General features: G+C 40.6%; 1 protein-coding gene across 1 annotated transcript in view; it reads right to left on the minus strand.

The window, feature by feature from the left end:
- Positions 1–17,020, minus strand: part of ugcg (UDP-glucose ceramide glucosyltransferase) — a 67,931-nt gene extending 50,911 nt beyond the window's left edge. The window contains exon 1 of the mRNA XM_063048978.1: positions 16,801–17,020. Coding sequence (XP_062905048.1) covers positions 16,801–16,898 — 98 coding nt within the window. The 5' untranslated portion in view covers positions 16,899–17,020. The remainder of the gene's footprint in view (positions 1–16,800) is intronic.
- Between the last annotated feature and the right edge of the window lie 229 nt (positions 17,021–17,249).

Below are 17,249 nucleotides of genomic sequence, written 5' to 3' on the forward strand. Positions count from 1 at the left end.
TTCCCTGTATGAACATATAAAATCATTGCAACACACTAATATCGCTGAATCAGTGGGAGCCCTGGGCTTGTTTCCCTGCAACAAGACGGTGCCATCGAAGGGTGATGGGATTCAGCGATAGTCGAAGGGGGTTCCTTACGTCCAGTCTATTCCGCAATATAGTTTTCGTTGCATTCATTGCAGAGATATGTTGGAAATGGAAGCAACGTTACCAGTGCTTTCACAGCTATCTCAGAATATTTAGCCTTGACTTTGATCCATAATGCCGGCAGAGATGTTTATGTCAAACATACTTTTCAGCTCGCCGTCATTTGCAAGCTCGAGGAGTTGATCTCCTTCCCGCACTGACATGGATGACGCGTGGGTAATGACCTCGCATGCGTAATGACCTTGCGTGCGTTCAAGCTCAACAGTGGGCGTGACAGGGAATGAGGAAAGGTGCAGCTGAGTCATATCGCCAAATCATATTGTTTCCTCGCGGCCCGGTAGCACATGCTTTGTGGCCCGGTGGTTGGGGACCACTGCTCTAGTTTTATTTCAATGGCTTCCTTTACCAGGCAGTCCCAATAGCCATTGGTTTGGCACAGTAGTTTTGTGCCGAAGTCAATCCTATGGCCATTGCAAATGCAGTGTTCTGTTACCACTGAGTTTCCGGGTAACTCAAATGGATACACCTCCTGTGCTCCTTGATGCGGGTTTCCACCATACATCCAGTCTGGCCGATAAAAGCTGCCCCACAGGAAATCCTGTGTACGTCAGCCAACCTGAGTCCCAGGTCATCTTTGACCTGCATAAACTGTGACTGGAGCTTCCTTATGGGTTTGTGGATGGTATTACTCCTGTATTTCTTCAGGATCCTAGTGAGCCTTCCAGGAACCATGGAAATATAGGAAAGACAGGTGGTAGCAATGGGTTTCTCATCTAACAACGTTGGTTATAATCGATACCTGTACCCAGCTGGAAGCCCAAGAGGAGTTTATTTGTCATGTATGCTGCAAAAGCACTAGATCTTTTTTCACTCAATGGTTCTCTAGTACAATAAGATAGACTTGACCTCACAGTCTAACACATTATGATTTGCAACTTATTGTTTATCAGCACTGCACCTTCTCTGTGGCTGTTACAGTTTACTGTTTTATCTCAATGCAATGAATACTGATTTATTCTGTACGCAAGATAAACTTTACAGTGATTCCCAGTACATGTGACAACAATAAACCAATTCCAATCCTAAATACTTGGATTAAAAACTGCAAATGCCATGGAAAAAGGAGGGCAAGAGGGAGTCAGCATGAACACAATGAGCGAAGTGACCTTCCTTGATTCTATTTCAGAATCTGCATGACTTAAACAAGCCTTTAGCTGTCATAGATGTCACTTAACTTCAGCAAAGGTTAATGGGAGTTGAAATAAACATTTTTTTTTAGAATTTCCACCCAAGAATCTCTGTACAGTTGCTGTGATTTTTTTTAAACTTATACAATGCCCTTTTACTTTCCTCACACTATACTCAAAGATTAGTAACTGCTTATATCAGCATGTGGTACAGAAAATCATTGACATTTTAGAAAGCACCATTCAGCCTACTGTACCAGTTAATAAAGGGAAGTCCAGTGTAATCCCATCTTCCAGCATCTATTGCACAGCCTCAAGGTCACGGATCTTCAAATACATATCCAAGTAATTTTTTTTTAAAATAGGTGATAACTAGGTATGGAACATCGATATGTGTAACTAGAGGTGCCGTGCACAATCCGGCTCTGACGGGGACAGCCACGAGAAAGCGCAGAGGAACATCTGGATTAACTTCCGAATTGCCTGCTTCGCTGCCGCTGGTACTGTGCGATCGTGAATCTCTGGAGACGAAAGCTCTAAAATCCTCGGCTTTGCGTATCGCCTGTTGCCAGGGCCGGGGTCGAAATGCTCGGCAGAGATGGTGCTCGGTGTCAAATAGGTGGTTGGAGGCTCGGAGTTTTTTGGACAGACTTGGAGTCGGACTGTGGTTGGATGCTTCCGGGATGCTGCATCGGCAAGTTGGCGGCGCTGGAGGTTTACTGTCTGCGTGAGATGATGGGACTTTCGAGAGACTCTGAGACTTTTACTGTGCCATGGTCTGTTCTTATCAAATTACGGTATTGCTTTGCACTGTTGTAACTATATGTTATAATTATGTGGTTTTTGGAGTTTTTAAAGTCGGTTTGTCATGTGTTTTCGTGATATCATTCTGGAAAAACATTTTTATCATTTCTTAATGCATGCACTACTAAATGACAATAAAAGGGGACTGCGTGTCCTCATAATCATATCATAAAGGCTTCTGCCCATAACAACCTTTCAGCCATGAAATCTCGGCAATTTGGGTGAAAAATTATTTTCCTCGTTTGGCTTCTAATCCTAATAAATGCTTTAACGCTATACCTCCTGGTTTTTGACCCTGTTAAGTTTAGGAAAAGGTACTTAACTACTCCATCTAGACCCCTGAATTTTGTAACCTCAAATCATATCTTCTTCCACCTGGTATCAGTTAACCATTCCATGCTGAGTGAACCTCTCTTAACTTATGCCTTTTCAAATGAAGGTTTACAACTATCCCTCAGGATTTGTCCACCTATTAAACCAAATGACCCATAATTACTTGGTTTATCCTTTTCTCCCTTTAACGGATGGTACAATATTTGAGTATTTTCAATCCTCTGAGGCCAGGAAGGATCTGAAAATGAAGGCCTCATATTCCATAGCTTTGTTTTTTAAGCAGCCTGAAAAATATTTCAGTTGGATTTATTCACCTTCCAAGACGTTTTCCCCTTAAGTTTGTACCACTTACCATCTCTCACTTGATCCACATTCTAGTCTTTCTTTCCACTGTACAAAAGGAAGTACAGGCATATAAGACAGTTAACCCACAAATTTCATATCTTTATGCAATGTAGCACTTCTATATTGTCTTTTATTTCAGTGTAGTCCTTTTATCTATCATTTACCTGCAAAAAAGACCACTGGGACACTTTAATCCTCAATGCTCATTTACTTTTCCCTCTTTTTTTGTGAGCAATCGTAAATAAGGTGACAAGTTTTCTTTTCCCAATTTACAAACTTGGTGATCTAATCCTCTTAACTCCCTATGTGCTCGGGTGGAAGAGCCTTGAAATGCTCAGCTCGTGCAACAGAAGACTCAAGGAATACATTTTTCAGAAAACGTAACAGGATCGATGGTGAGAAACTGGTTTTCATAGCTGGAGACTCTATAACTAGATTGATCCTACAATAAGGGGTCAACTATTTTACCACAGGTTTCTCAACCAAATTCAATGGGTACTGAGTACATTGAATTAAAATCAACACACTTTTGGACTTTACAAAATCAATGACAACAAATATAGGGCAGAACTGTGGGACTGAAGGACATTATATAATCATATGCAGCAGAGAAAATGGTAGGCATGGTCAATGCCTGTTTCTACCACTTTCAGTCAAAGATTGCATACAAATTCTGCTAAAATATAAATATCTTGAAAATATGGTTTTCACAAGATCAACTGAAATGTTGTCACAAATATTGCAGATGACAATGGCAATGAGTGATGTAAACATCATGATAAGTACTTAAGGCCTGCACCTCTAGAAGCAAGACAACTATATTTTTTAAGAAATAATTGTGCCTGTGCTCAGGGTGCTTCTACCTATCCCCACAGGTCAAAGAAAATTTGAGACTGGGTTCCTAAACATTTATGCCCTGGTGAGTGGAGAAAGTACATCTTAATAAGACAGGAAAGGTGCAAGGCAGAAAATCGACTGCAACTTTAAAAAGATTTGCAGCAAAAAGGACAGAACTTACAATGCAATTAGAATATACTATACATAATTGCTGTTTCAATGGTCAGTATGCTGCAATTAACAAGAGACTCTTGATTATAATGAACAAAATATGCATTACAAAACTGACTGTCTATTTTCAAACTTTATGCTTAATATGTTTTAGAAAATTTACAGTATGCTATTTCCTCTGTTGCAACAGCAGCGACAAAAGCATCAAATAATATCATGCCTTCCGTGTAGTAAAATCTCCTGAGCTGCGTCACACAAGATAGTTCTTAAAATGAAGTTTGGGGGTGTACTAGAGGCCATAATGCAGGAGCAAACAGCCAAGAATTCTCGAAGAGAGTGGAAAGGTGGATTGAAAAGAATGAAATTTAAAATGAAAATTTGTGCTAAACCAAACCAAAATAGCACAGTGGCAGCAATAAGAACCTATGCTAGAGGTGGAAAAATCGATTATTAGAAGGGTACATGAAAGGTTTCTTAATTCTGACAAGCACTTGAGTTAATTTCACTGAACACTTCCAATCAGCTGAATTTGTGAATTTTTAATAATTATAGGTGGCATAATTTTCATCCTTCTATTGTGTGCACAGCAAGAGCAAAAGGGATCTAATAATTCAACCGCTGAAGTTATCTTGAACCTTCACAATTAAATCATACCTAGACTTTCCATTGTTATCCTCAGATCCCTTGATTCCTTAAATAAAGTTGCCCCGATGGTGGCGTGTGTGTATCGCAAGGCTCAGTGTCTTACCAGATTTCGAAAAAGTGTTAATATATCTGCTTGTTTCCTTCGTGTTCGCTCGATTTGGCTATGCGAAATACTCTTACAGCAAACAGTCACTTTTGGACATTAACTATCGATGCACCAACACAGTTTTGGACTATCCATTCAACTTCGACCAACCACCTCTGGAGTTAGTAAGGACACCGCGAACCTGCATTCAACTCGCTCCGATTAGAAGGGCCCTGCACCGAGACCGTAAACAAAGATGCGGGAAGCGTGGAGGCTAAGGCTAAATCCACACCGGCCAGCACTACCTAGCATCTTCCTCGCCGATGTTCGGTCTCTGATGAACTAAGAACTTGGACCCTCACACAAAGAAGGCTTATGGATTGCAACGTCATGTTTTTTACGGAGACGTGGCTAAACAGTGATGTCCCAAAAAACGTGGTGGAACTGGAAGGGCGCACGGTCTTCAGGGCTGACAGAGCTGCAACAGCGACAGGTAAAAGTAGGGGAGGTGGTTTATGTATCTACATGAATCGATCATGGTGTACTAACTCTACCATTGCTGACACTTATTGCTCTGCTGACCTGGAATACCTGATTATTAAGTGCAGACCTTTTTATTAACCACGAGAGTTTACATGCATCACTGCTGTCGCAGTTTATGTCCCACCAGATGCTAATCCTAAAGTAGCCATGAAAGACCTCAGCGCTGCTATTAGCAAGCTGCAGACATTGCATCTAGACGGAGCCTTCATTGTCACTGGGGACTTTAATCATTGTAACCTACGTACCGTGCTTCCAAGATTTTACCAAAATGTATCATGCACCACAATGGGAAATAAAACCTTAGATCATGTCTACACAAATGGGGCTGACGCTTACAAAGCCACTATCCTCCCCTACCTGGGACAGTCCAACCATCTTTCATTGTTTCTGCTCCTCAAGTATTTCCCGGTCATTAAATGTGTGAAACCCACAATGAAGACAACCTGATGGCATGAACACTGACTTCTCCAACTTCCACTAATGCCCCACCTCCCCCTCATACCCCATCCATTATTTATTTATATACACACATTCTTTCTTTCTCTCTCCTTTTTCTCCCTCTGACTATACTCCTTGCCCATCCTCTGGGTTTTTCCCCCCCTCCCCCTTTTCCTTCTCCCTGGGCCTCCTGTCCCATAATCCTCTCATATCCCTTTTGCCAATCAACTGTCCAGCTCTTGGCTCCATCCCTCCCCCTCCTGTCTTCTCCTATCATTTCGGATCTCCCCATCCCCCTCCCACTTTCAAATCTCTTACTACAGCTCTTCTTTCAGTTAGTCCTGACGAAGGGTCTCAGCCCGAAATGTCGACTGTACCTCTTCCAAGAGATGCTGCCTGGCCTGCTGCGTTCACCAGCAACTTTGATGTGTGTTGCATGAAGACTATTAAGATCTGGCTGGAGGAGGCTGACTCTGCTCTTCAGCAACAATTCCAGCACACAGACTGGAGCGTATTTGCTGCCCATGCCACCACAGACTCTCAGATTAACATTGATTTATATACCAACTCTGTCCTTGAGCACATCAACAAGTGTGTAGATAGAATGACATCACAAAAACAAATAAAAGTTTTCCCCAATCAAAACCATGGATGAACAGAGAAGTTCACCTCCTGCTCAAAGCCAGAGATTCAGCCTTCAGTTCTGCAGACCGGGAGGCTGACAGCTCAGTCAGGGCCAAGCTGAGCAGGAGAATCTCTCAGGCTGAACACACATACAAACAGGGAATCGAGGAGCATTTCAACTCCTCGGACCCCTGGTGCATGTGGCATGACATACAGGTCATTACAGACTTCAAACCACCTAGTACTGTGCCCCCTTCCAGCTCTGTTTCCCTCCCTGATGAGCTCAATTACTTCTACGCTCGCTTTGACCAAGAGAACAAGGAGGTCACCCTCAAAGCTGATCTCCCACCTGGTGAACTGCCTCTCTCTCTTTCCACCTCCGATGTTTGCTCCACCCTGAGCAGGATGAATGTATGGAAGGCAGCTGGTCCAGATGGAATACCTGGCCGTGTGCTCGGAGTCTGTGCAGAGCAGTTGGCTGGGGTCTTCACAGACATTTTTAATCTGTCCCTGGCCCAGGCAGTTGTCCCCACAAGCTTCAAGATTGCCACCATCGTGCCAGTGCTGAAGCATTCCACTGCCACGGGCCTGAATGACTTCCGCCCAGTTGCACTCACCTCCATCATTGCAAAGTTCTTTGAGAGACTGGTTCTATCACATCTGAAATCCTGTCTGCCCACTACCCTGGACCCCCATCAATTTGCCTATCACACCAACAGGTCAACAGAGGACGCCATCTCCACAGCACTTCACTCTGCCCTGACTCACCTGGACAGCCCCAACTCTTACATCAGAATGCTGTTCATTGACTTTAGTACGGCATTCAATACTGTGATCCCCAAACTTCGCCAGATTGGTATCAGCATATCCCTCTGCAATTGAACCTTGGACTTTCTGAATAACAGATCCCAATCAGTTAAGTTAGACAACCTCTCCTCCTCCACTCTCACCCTGAACACCGGCATGCCTCAAGACTGTGTGATGAGTCCTCTCTTGTACTCCCTTTTCACCTATGACTGCGTTCCTGTACATGGTTCTAACTCCATAATCAAGTTTGCAGACGACACCACGGTGGTTGGCCTGATCAGAGGGGATGACGAGACGGCCTACAGGGGCGAGGTTCAGCATCTGGCCACATGGTGTGCCAACAACAAGCTGGCCCTTAACACCTAGAAGACCAAGGAGATCATTGTGGACTTCAGGCATGCTAGGAGCCACACTCATGTCCCCATCTACATCAATGGAACTGTAGTGGAGCATGTATGAAGCTTCAAATTCCGTGGAGTCCACATTTCCGAGGATCTCACCTGGTCCCTGAACTCCTCCATCCTGATCAAAAAGGCGCAACAGCACCTTTATTTCCTGCGGAGCATGAAGAAAGCTCACCTCTGTCCCAGGATACCGATGGACTTTTACCACTGTACCATTGAGAGCATACTCACCAACTGCATCTCACTGTGGTATGGCAATTGTCTCATATTGGACCGCAAAGCACTCCAGCATGCGGTGAAAACTGCCCAGCGGATTATCAGCACCCAATTGCCCACCATTGAGAACATCTACCATAAATGCTGCCCTGGCAGGGTGAAAAGCATCATCAGGGATGCATCTCACCCTAACCATGGACTTTTTACTCTCCTCCCATCCGGTAGGTGCTACAGGAGCCTCCGCTCCCACACCAGCAGGCACAGGAAGAGCTTCTTCCCTGAGGCTGTGACCCTGCTGATCCTCACATCACAGCGCTAAGCAGTATTGCACCCATATTGTACTGTCTCAGTACTTTTTTATTTGTGTGCTGTAGCACTTACTTTTTATTCGCAGTTATTTTGTAAATAACACTATTCTTTGCATTTCCGGTTAGATGATAACTGCATTTCATTGGCTTTGTATCTGTACTCGGCACAATGACAATAAAGTTGAATCTAATCTAATCATTTTTAATCTCTTTGGTGAGTACAAATATCTTACTCATTGTCTTTACAAGTTACCTCAGGAGATAATTGCCAATGAGCTGTTATTTTACAACTTCAAGATTACAAAGTACATTTTATATCAATAGTCTCATAATATACAGTCTGCCCCGGTCTACAAATGGGTTCCATTTTTTTAAAAACATATTCACCAGACAATTTTGTCCCTGGGTTGGAAAACACAAATATTTCTCAATATGGCAACCATACCTCCACACAGCAATGTGATTGATGTGCGAAATCAAAAACACATAGAACTGATGAGAAAGAATATTTACTAAAAATAGGGACAAAAGATAGTTGAATTTAATACTATGGGCGCTAATTCAAATGTAGGGGTGCTCATAAATTGGGACTTCCTGATCTGCTGGTTTATTAACACAGACTGATAAGGAATCTTGAGGCATGCACAAAAAAAACTTATGACCTTTTTCAGTAATCAATGAACACCTTTCATTTTAAGGATTAATTTAAATTATTCTGAAAACAAAATGGAATTGAAATAGTTTTTTTGTTAAAACGATTGGATTTCCAATCTTTTAAAAAACCTTTTATTGAAAATATGAAGAGAAGAATGAGGTCACCAGGTTTACAGCATGCATCATATTATTGGCTTTCAATTATATATATTCCCACTTATCCTTAACAAAGTAAAGTTGACATTTACTACTCATGATAGTCTTTCCATTGTAGGAAGGTTGATAATAGGTTATTTCCAGACCACACCTGCATTATAAAGCATAATGAACACTAAGCATCTGCTATAATTTAATCACAGTGCAAGTATACTTCGTGACATTTTATGAACTTGCTCCTCCAGTCGGCCCCTTCTACAAGTCACTGCAGTAAAGCAAAATAAAGCTTCTTAGCTTGCTGTTAAAAAGATTCAAAAATGTCATCAAGGGGTTAAAAATTCTGTGCATAAGAAAGACAAGTAACAGGAAAAGAAAATGACAAATCTAAATAAAGAATCATTCTTTTGCAGGTATGTAGGGTTTTTATATTAGGTTGCTTCAGTAAACGTATGGCCATCCACTCTGACAACACTTTTAAATGCTTAAGGCTTAAACTATACATTTTGGCAAATCAAAATATTATGTTTCAAAAAATATATAGAAGTACATTGTGGTTTAAGAATTATCACTTTACTCAGTATAATTTTTATACTGAAAGAATATTTCAATTTCTAAAATATTAATGCTCCATATGCACCAACTGCATTTATTTTGAATGAGACTAGCATATTTGACATTCACTGTTTTACAGTAACCGCAGGCAGCCAGATATTTTTTGCAACCGTATACTGCACCAGTTGGAGGTGTCAAGCAATGCATGCTCAGCAAAGTGCTTCCCCCACCCCCCCAAAAAAACTAGAAATTTTCTAGGTAACAAATGTATGGTTTTACGTTATATTCAAACATACTCAAATGAAACTAAATTCCAAAGCAGTAGAATAACACAATATATCCAAAACACTAGATAGATTTCCTTCCCAGGCAGTGTAAAGTAAAATGCTGAATGTGTCATTTTATAGCATAACAGATTTTCTCATAACCCCACAGCACCAACAGCCTAAAAGCACACCAATACTCTCGGGAAGTTCATTCTGCGATGTACTGGATTATATTTAGAACTTTTAAAACAACATACACTACTTAGCAAAAAATGAACACAAAAGAAACTGGAAAATAAAAACTCACTGCGTGTCAAGGAATTTTGCCATTAACTGATAAATTCCTCCTAAACACTTTAGTTTTTTTTTAAATTTTGCAACATATGCTCACGTCTCCTATCACCATGCCATATGGAGGCAAAATAAGTGTACAATCAATTTTTGTTTTTCTGGTATTTATATATTCAGACTTCCCATAAACAAGTAAAAATATCTAAGAATATTAAGCAAATGCAGAAAATACCCAAAATGTAAATTATATTTCAAGTATTGTAAAAAGAATGCATGAAAATAATATTTTAAATTTATTTTTATGCTTAAGGGCAATACAGTTGTAAACGGATAATTAACAACATGCCCTGAAGATCTGGCGCCATGTAATAAATACATTTATTTCTGCTATACCTACATTACTACAATTTAAAGTATAGAATTAGTGTAAAACAGCTTTTATTTAAAAGGATAAGGAGATAACATATAGTTAAGCAACTTATTTAAAGACTTATACATACTGTGTGATGTACAGAAATTTTTTTTTTAACATTTCTCATGCAGCAGACATTTCCCATTGCCCATGGACATCAGTTAACCTAGTGTTTGGTGATTTGATGTATACACTCAAAAGCCACTTTATTACGTACACCTGCTCATACCGAATACAACTATCTAAACTGCCAATTGTGTGGCAACAACTCAAAATATAAAAGCATACAAACATGGTCAACAAGTTCATTTGTTGTTTAGATCAAACATCAGTATGGGGAAGAAATATCTAAATGACTCTGACCATGGAATGAATGTTGATGCCCAATAGGGTGGTTTAAGCATCTCAGCTGATTTCCTAGGATTTTCACACTTAACAGTCTCTAGAGTTTCGTGCAAAAAAAACAAAAAGACATCCTGTGGGCAAAAATGCCTTGTTAATGAGAGGGAATAACCAGACTTGTTCAAGTTGACAAGAAGGCAAAGGTAACTCAAAGAACCATCCGTCACAGCAGTGTGCAGAAGAGCATCGCTGAACACATGTGAAACCTTGAAGTGGATGGGATACAGCAGCGGAAGACCACAATAAATTCTACTACTGTACCTAACAAAGTGGCCACTGAGTATCTATTTGAAAATGTGGATCACAAAAATCACACATAACAGGAGCCCCTTTTGAAACTTCAGATACACTCTTTATAGGTTAAGAACACTTGACTTATGGATATCTGTATATACAAGGGAGCTCCTATATCATTAAATTCAAAAGACTGACATTTACATGCTTGTTCCTGTGAACATAACTAGTTTTTTTTTGCTCTCCATTTTAAATGTTCTTGTTATTGATGCAACTTCATTAAAATACTGTGGTGGTTTCAGTATATTTTCTAACTTCTGAACATCTATTAAAAAAGGAACCTGTATTACCTAGGATGCCCTGTACACCATTGCTTCAGAATACCTTTAAGCCTGCCCTAGGTATCCAAACCTAAATGGTCAATATTCTTACACTTCGCTTCACCAGCAAGAATGCTGCTAGCAAAATGAACGCCTGCACTGATATCCTGATAGAGCTCCCTTAGTCCTCACCTCTATCCACACTAGCTTCTGCATCCAAAATATCAGCCGACACCATTTTTGGCAGCTGCAATGCAATCATACTTCCCATCTTCCACTCCCCTTCCCACCTTTCTGCTTTCCTCAAGCACTGCTCTCTCCACGACTCCCTGATCTGCCCATCCTACTCTATTCTGGCATCTTCACTTATAACCATAAAAAGTGCCACACTTGTTTCTCCTCCTGCCACAAGCTCATCACATCTCTCCCTTATTTGGCTCGGCATTCCATTTAAGTCTCTGTCTTTATCTTCCCACTCCCCACTACTTTTGCCTCCACATATGCTGTTTGGTTTACTGAGTTCCTCCAGCAGTTCTTTCAGAAATTTCTTAGCATTCTTCGACCAGTACTTTCAAAACTAATCCAAATGAGATCCAATTAATGTCTTAATGAGGCAAGATTCTGTAGAAAGAATTTCAGCACATAATATTTTTTAATAAAACAGATGTTATTAAAACTGTCATGATTTCATTCATTTCAAGTCAAAATGCAGGTCATTTTAAAAGGAGAGCTGTGGTATTCTGCAGCATCTTGAAGATTGGTTGTGAATATTGGTTTGACACCAATGTTCAACACAGGCACCTTCAGAGAATATAGAGTAAATTGGTTCTTCAGCTATTCCAGCCCACATTCAAGAAAATGCACCAAAAAAAAGGTAAGCAAGAAAGCATAGTAAGTGAATCTCTTTCTCAATAAGTGAAACCAGAATCTTGCCTAATCAAAAAGAATGCTTCAATTAGTTTTTTGAACACTGCCAATTAAAATTTTCCCAACCACTAGCTGTAAATGTGATGTGCCCTTTCAAGTATCTCAAGTTAAACAGTGACGACAACTTTCAACTAATTAAGACCCACAAAGTTTTAAAGTATGAAATATAATAAACAGAACAGAATAACATTTGATTTTTCATTAGAAGAATAAATGCACTGTGAAAATTTGTGTAATTTTAGGTGCATACTTTATCCATAGGACATGGGCATACTAGCAAGTATGAATGACATTTGAGACTCAATGTCATTTCTATACTGTAGGTCTGCAGTTGCCTGTGTACCAGAGCCAAGTAAGCATAACATATTTCCTACAAAGCATTAAAACAATGGGGTTCATCATCACTATAGCTAATACAAGTATTTTTTTAAAGTTATATTGTTTATCTAACTACATCCCTTATATTTCATGATGGAATTCAAATTCTCATCCCTTGCTTCAGGCTTCTGAATTACCAACCCATGACAACTAAACTACTGTACGATTTTAAGACCTCCTCCGATGGTGTATGATCTCATCCTTAATTTTTTAGCTAAACGACTTGATATTTTAAATAACTACATCAGGTATATAGACCTATGATGAAAGATAAGAAAAAATACTGTTCTACAGCTGAAATTTTAAAAAAAAAGCTGGCAGTAGCCATTTAAGGTCCTGGGTCTGCACCATATGACTGATCGTTCAGCTTGGTGAAACCGTTCTGCATTAAATTCACTTTAAATGCTCTTTTCATAACCTGGGCATCAGCTACAACGCCAGCAGTTATTGTTCAGCCCTACTTGTCATTTTGAAAGTGGTGGTGAGCTGCCATCATGAGTCACTATATTCCTTCTGAGGTAAACCCTTTATTGTCTTTGGTGAGAAGGGTTCAGGATTTAGACCCTGTGGCAATAAAGGATATTCCCACGTTAGAATGTGTGCAACTTGATATAATCCTGTGCACCTACTGTAACTTTCAGAGCTGGAGGTTAAAAGCAGTACAGTAACCAGAGAGTGTGACTGCAGCGCACTTTGTAGATGGTACACACATGCACCAACAGTGGAGTTAATGAATGTTTAGGATGGCCAAAGGAGTACAAATCAGGAGTCTGTTTCAAGTAGATGGTTTTAAGGTTTGAGAACTGCTGCACAAATTTTGGAATACACCTACGCCCATATGCTGTCATCTGCTCCCTATTAAAAGTGTCGAGGCCAATGGAAGAAATGTGCCTCTGGGGAAAGGAAACATACTTCCAGCACAACATGTGGATTGTGCCCAGATGATGCAAAATAGAACGATGAAAATCTGCAGTTTTATGCGGCTCTATTTGCTTATTCATATATTAGCAATTTCACATAAAAACTGGTTATCTGAAATTTTATGCCATGTCCTGAAGTCTTAAACTTCCCAAGATTTACATTCACTGAGGGAGAATGTTTCTGACACTAATATTTTAACCTTAAGTCAAAACAATTGTGATGGCATGAAAACAGATCTAGCTAAAATGAACTGGCAAGAATACATAGCAAAATTGTTAAACAATTTAGCATTTGCAGAGCAAGGCATTTAGAAAAATTCAATGTGTCAAAGTCAACAGTTTTGTGAAAAGAAAATCATGTTTGATCAATTTATTGGAGTTGTTTGAAAAATTAGTGGCACTTCAATGATTTGAGGAAAATAAGCGCTCCATGTGTAGGAGGGAAAATACTAATATGGCAAGAAGACAGTCGGGCTAAACGGACAGAGGCATATGTTGTCTTATTCTAATTGGTAAGGTGCAATGAAGGTTCAGTAGTGCGGCTTCAATTTTTGAAACCATTGATGTAGTAATCTGGGGGAAGGCAAAAAATGTCAATATAGACAGGAAAGTTGTGAAGACAATATGAGATTACAAAAGAGCATAGATAGCTAATTAACAGGACAAAGGTCTGTCAGATAGAGTATAATGTGGGAAAGCATGAAAATATCCACTTTGACAGGAGAAAGAAAATAAATGGTGAGAAGTTCTGAGATATGGAAGGAACCGGGTGCCCTAGATCAGGATTCATAAGAAGAAATTAAGAAAGCTAATAGAATGTTATTTTTTCATTGCCTGAGTGTGGAGGAATATAGGTGACTCACAGGAGGGTTTTCAGTTTAAAATGGCATCAAAATCGACATAACACCTTGGGCTAAAATTAAAAGGCCTGTTCAGTGTAGTACCTGTTCTACGGTTATTCAAAAATTAAAAATCACAGTGACTTTCTGTGGCAAAGTCAATAAAATCCTCATGCACATTGGAAATAACAATATTCTCACATCAACTGTTTCAGAATTTTACCATATATACCAGTATCCTTTTGAAAATTAATCGTCTCTCTCCATTTCTGCCAGATTTTTGCCATTAAAGGAGCTCTAATAACTGTATTGTAGCATTATAATTGGTGAGTCTATTTTCAGACTTTCAAAGAGGTGGCTTTGAGTGGCTCTACCAGCAAAGTATAGAAGGCAGATGCAGTCTTTTACCGAACCCTCAGCAGGTTCTGAGGGGAAGGCTGATAGAAATTTAAAGTAACACACATCAAAGTTGCTGGTGAACGCAGCAGGCCAGGCAGCATCTCTAGGAAGAGGTACAGTCGACGTTTCAGGCCAAGACCCTTCGTCAAGACTGACGTTTCAGGCAGAGATCCTTCGTCCTGACGAAGGGTGTCGGCCTGAAACGTCGACTGTACCTCTTCCTAGAGATGCTGCCTGGCCTGCTGCATTCACTAGCAACTTTGATGTGTGTTGCTTGAATTTCCAGCATCTGCAGAATTCCTCGTGTTTGCGAAATTTAAAGTAATCTTTGTGGCATTTCAACTGCAGTTGGTCGTGGTTGAAATCCATTTTGAATATAAGGGGAGCAAATTCCAGAGTTTGGAGATGAAAACATGCAGAATTGCTTAAAGTAATAGTTTTGCAATGCAACTATAACAAAGTTGTTATAGTACACCCCCTATTGAGAACCAAATACAGAGCCCACCATTCCCTTCCTTTCTTGTAGGCATCAATTCCTCACTACTCTACAGCCCCTACCTGCACACTAGTCATCTTTTGGGTATGTTGGCTAGGTGTCAAATCTCACAAAGTTATTAAATTGAACAATATCCAACATGATCCAACACGAGTAGCTATATTGCTGACCAAACAATTTTATCCTAGGGAAAAAAAATTACATCTTGTGGTAATTTTTGGAAACATGACTGCATAAAACTGAAGACACTAAAGATTCCCAAACTATTTAAAGATTGCCTAAGAATGAGAATGTATTATCTACCCTTGTGGATGTGGGGGAGGGAAGTGGTATGGGGACAAAAATAAAATATCACTTCCACTACCAACACTCAGAATCCTGGCCTCATCTTGGAATTACAAACAAAATCTCCTTTCAATACAATTGATTTTCCATAACTTTTGCCAAACACATGAACTCCATGTCAAGACTACATGATATGTTTCCCAATAATAGTGGAGAGAATAATTGGAAAAATAACTACTAAATGATGCAACACACACAAAATGCTGGAGGAACTCAGCAGGCCTGGCAGCATCTATAGGAAAGAGTACAGTCGACATTTTGAGCCAAGACCCTTCATCTGGACTGGAGAAAAAAAGATGAGGAGTCAGGCTAAGTAGGTTGGAAGGGGAAGAAGAAACACAAGGTGATGGGTAAAACTAGGAGTGGGAGATGGGAAGTTGATTGGTGAAAGAGATATAGGGCTGGAGAAGGGGGAATCTGACAGGAGAGGACAGAACGCCATGCGAAAAAGAAACATGGACTCTTCTCCATAAATGCCATCTGGCCTGCTGAGTTCCTCCAGCACTTTGTATGCTGCTTGGATTTTCAACAAATGTAGATTTTCCCTTGCTATGTGATGGAATTGGACTGTCCGAGGGAGAACTGCTTTGTATTATTCCCATCATAATATTACTACCACACGTAAGACATAGTTTATGTTCAGTCAGTTACTTCGGATAATATGATCCATAGTAAAGAGGATTTAAATACAACCAAATAATCTCGGAAAATTATAACAAAAACTTATAACCGTTCCTTTAACTGGTTGCATATAGAATGGATCTTCTGAAACGTAAAATATTAAAGCCAGTCAGTTACATATTATGCAAAACACGGGCGGAAGTAATGGAAGAATTTTAAGAACCCCCACGGTTCTCTTTAATTCCACGATCTTTCCAAATACTAGTTTATACAATTCAAGGAAAATACCTAGTTCAAACGTAAAAGAATGAATATACTATTTTAAAAAGACCGGTGTAGAAATGTTTTATTTAAAACGACCAACGTACTCTTGATGAGACCCGGTTTCCTTTAAAAAGCCTACCGATAGAATGGCTTTAGAGAAAGATACGAGTTGATAAATATACAGCACATGTGTCGTTGACACCCTCATCTAAAGAATGGGGGTTCTCTTCACACAAAAGGGATGGAAACAATAAATTAAAGTGGCCCACATTCGCAGTAGGCCCCAAGCAAACTATGTTGGTGTATCATTAATGAGGAGTGAAAAGAGGCCCTCGGCCCATGCAGCCAAATGGGAGAGATGGGAACACCCCCACGCCTCAACAGTCACAGAGAGCAGCCCCCACCCCAGGCCTTGAGGCCCTGCCTTACCCGTAGATGATGGACATGAAGTGCATAAGCCACAGGATAATGAAGAGGATCAGTCCGAAAATGGAGAGGCCCTGAAGAGCCAGGTCCAGCACCGCCATTGTATCCGCTTCTCACTCTCACCCTCTCGCCAAGAATCCCCTGGGACGTGATCCGACGCGCTCCGTGCGCTACCACTCAACTCCAGTCTCTACGCTCCCTCTGACTCGGCTCTCGCTCACCGAGCGTCACACTGCCGCCCCTCCCCCTTCCCCGTGCGATAGCGGCAAACTCCGCCCCCTCCCCCGGACACTGACGTCCTCCCCGCCCCACCCCTCCGTCAGGGGAAAACCCACCCCGGAGCCCGACCTCTGAACTGACTTCAGCCGGGCATTGTCCTTGCGCGACTGGACCCACACCCAGCCCCAGTCGGACGCCTTCTCCTTGTTATACAGACCCCAACTCTCTTCCTC

Source organism: Mobula hypostoma, chromosome 5, assembly GCF_963921235.1.
Source record: "Mobula hypostoma chromosome 5, sMobHyp1.1, whole genome shotgun sequence".
Classification (NCBI taxonomy): Eukaryota; Metazoa; Chordata; class Chondrichthyes; order Myliobatiformes; family Myliobatidae; genus Mobula; species Mobula hypostoma.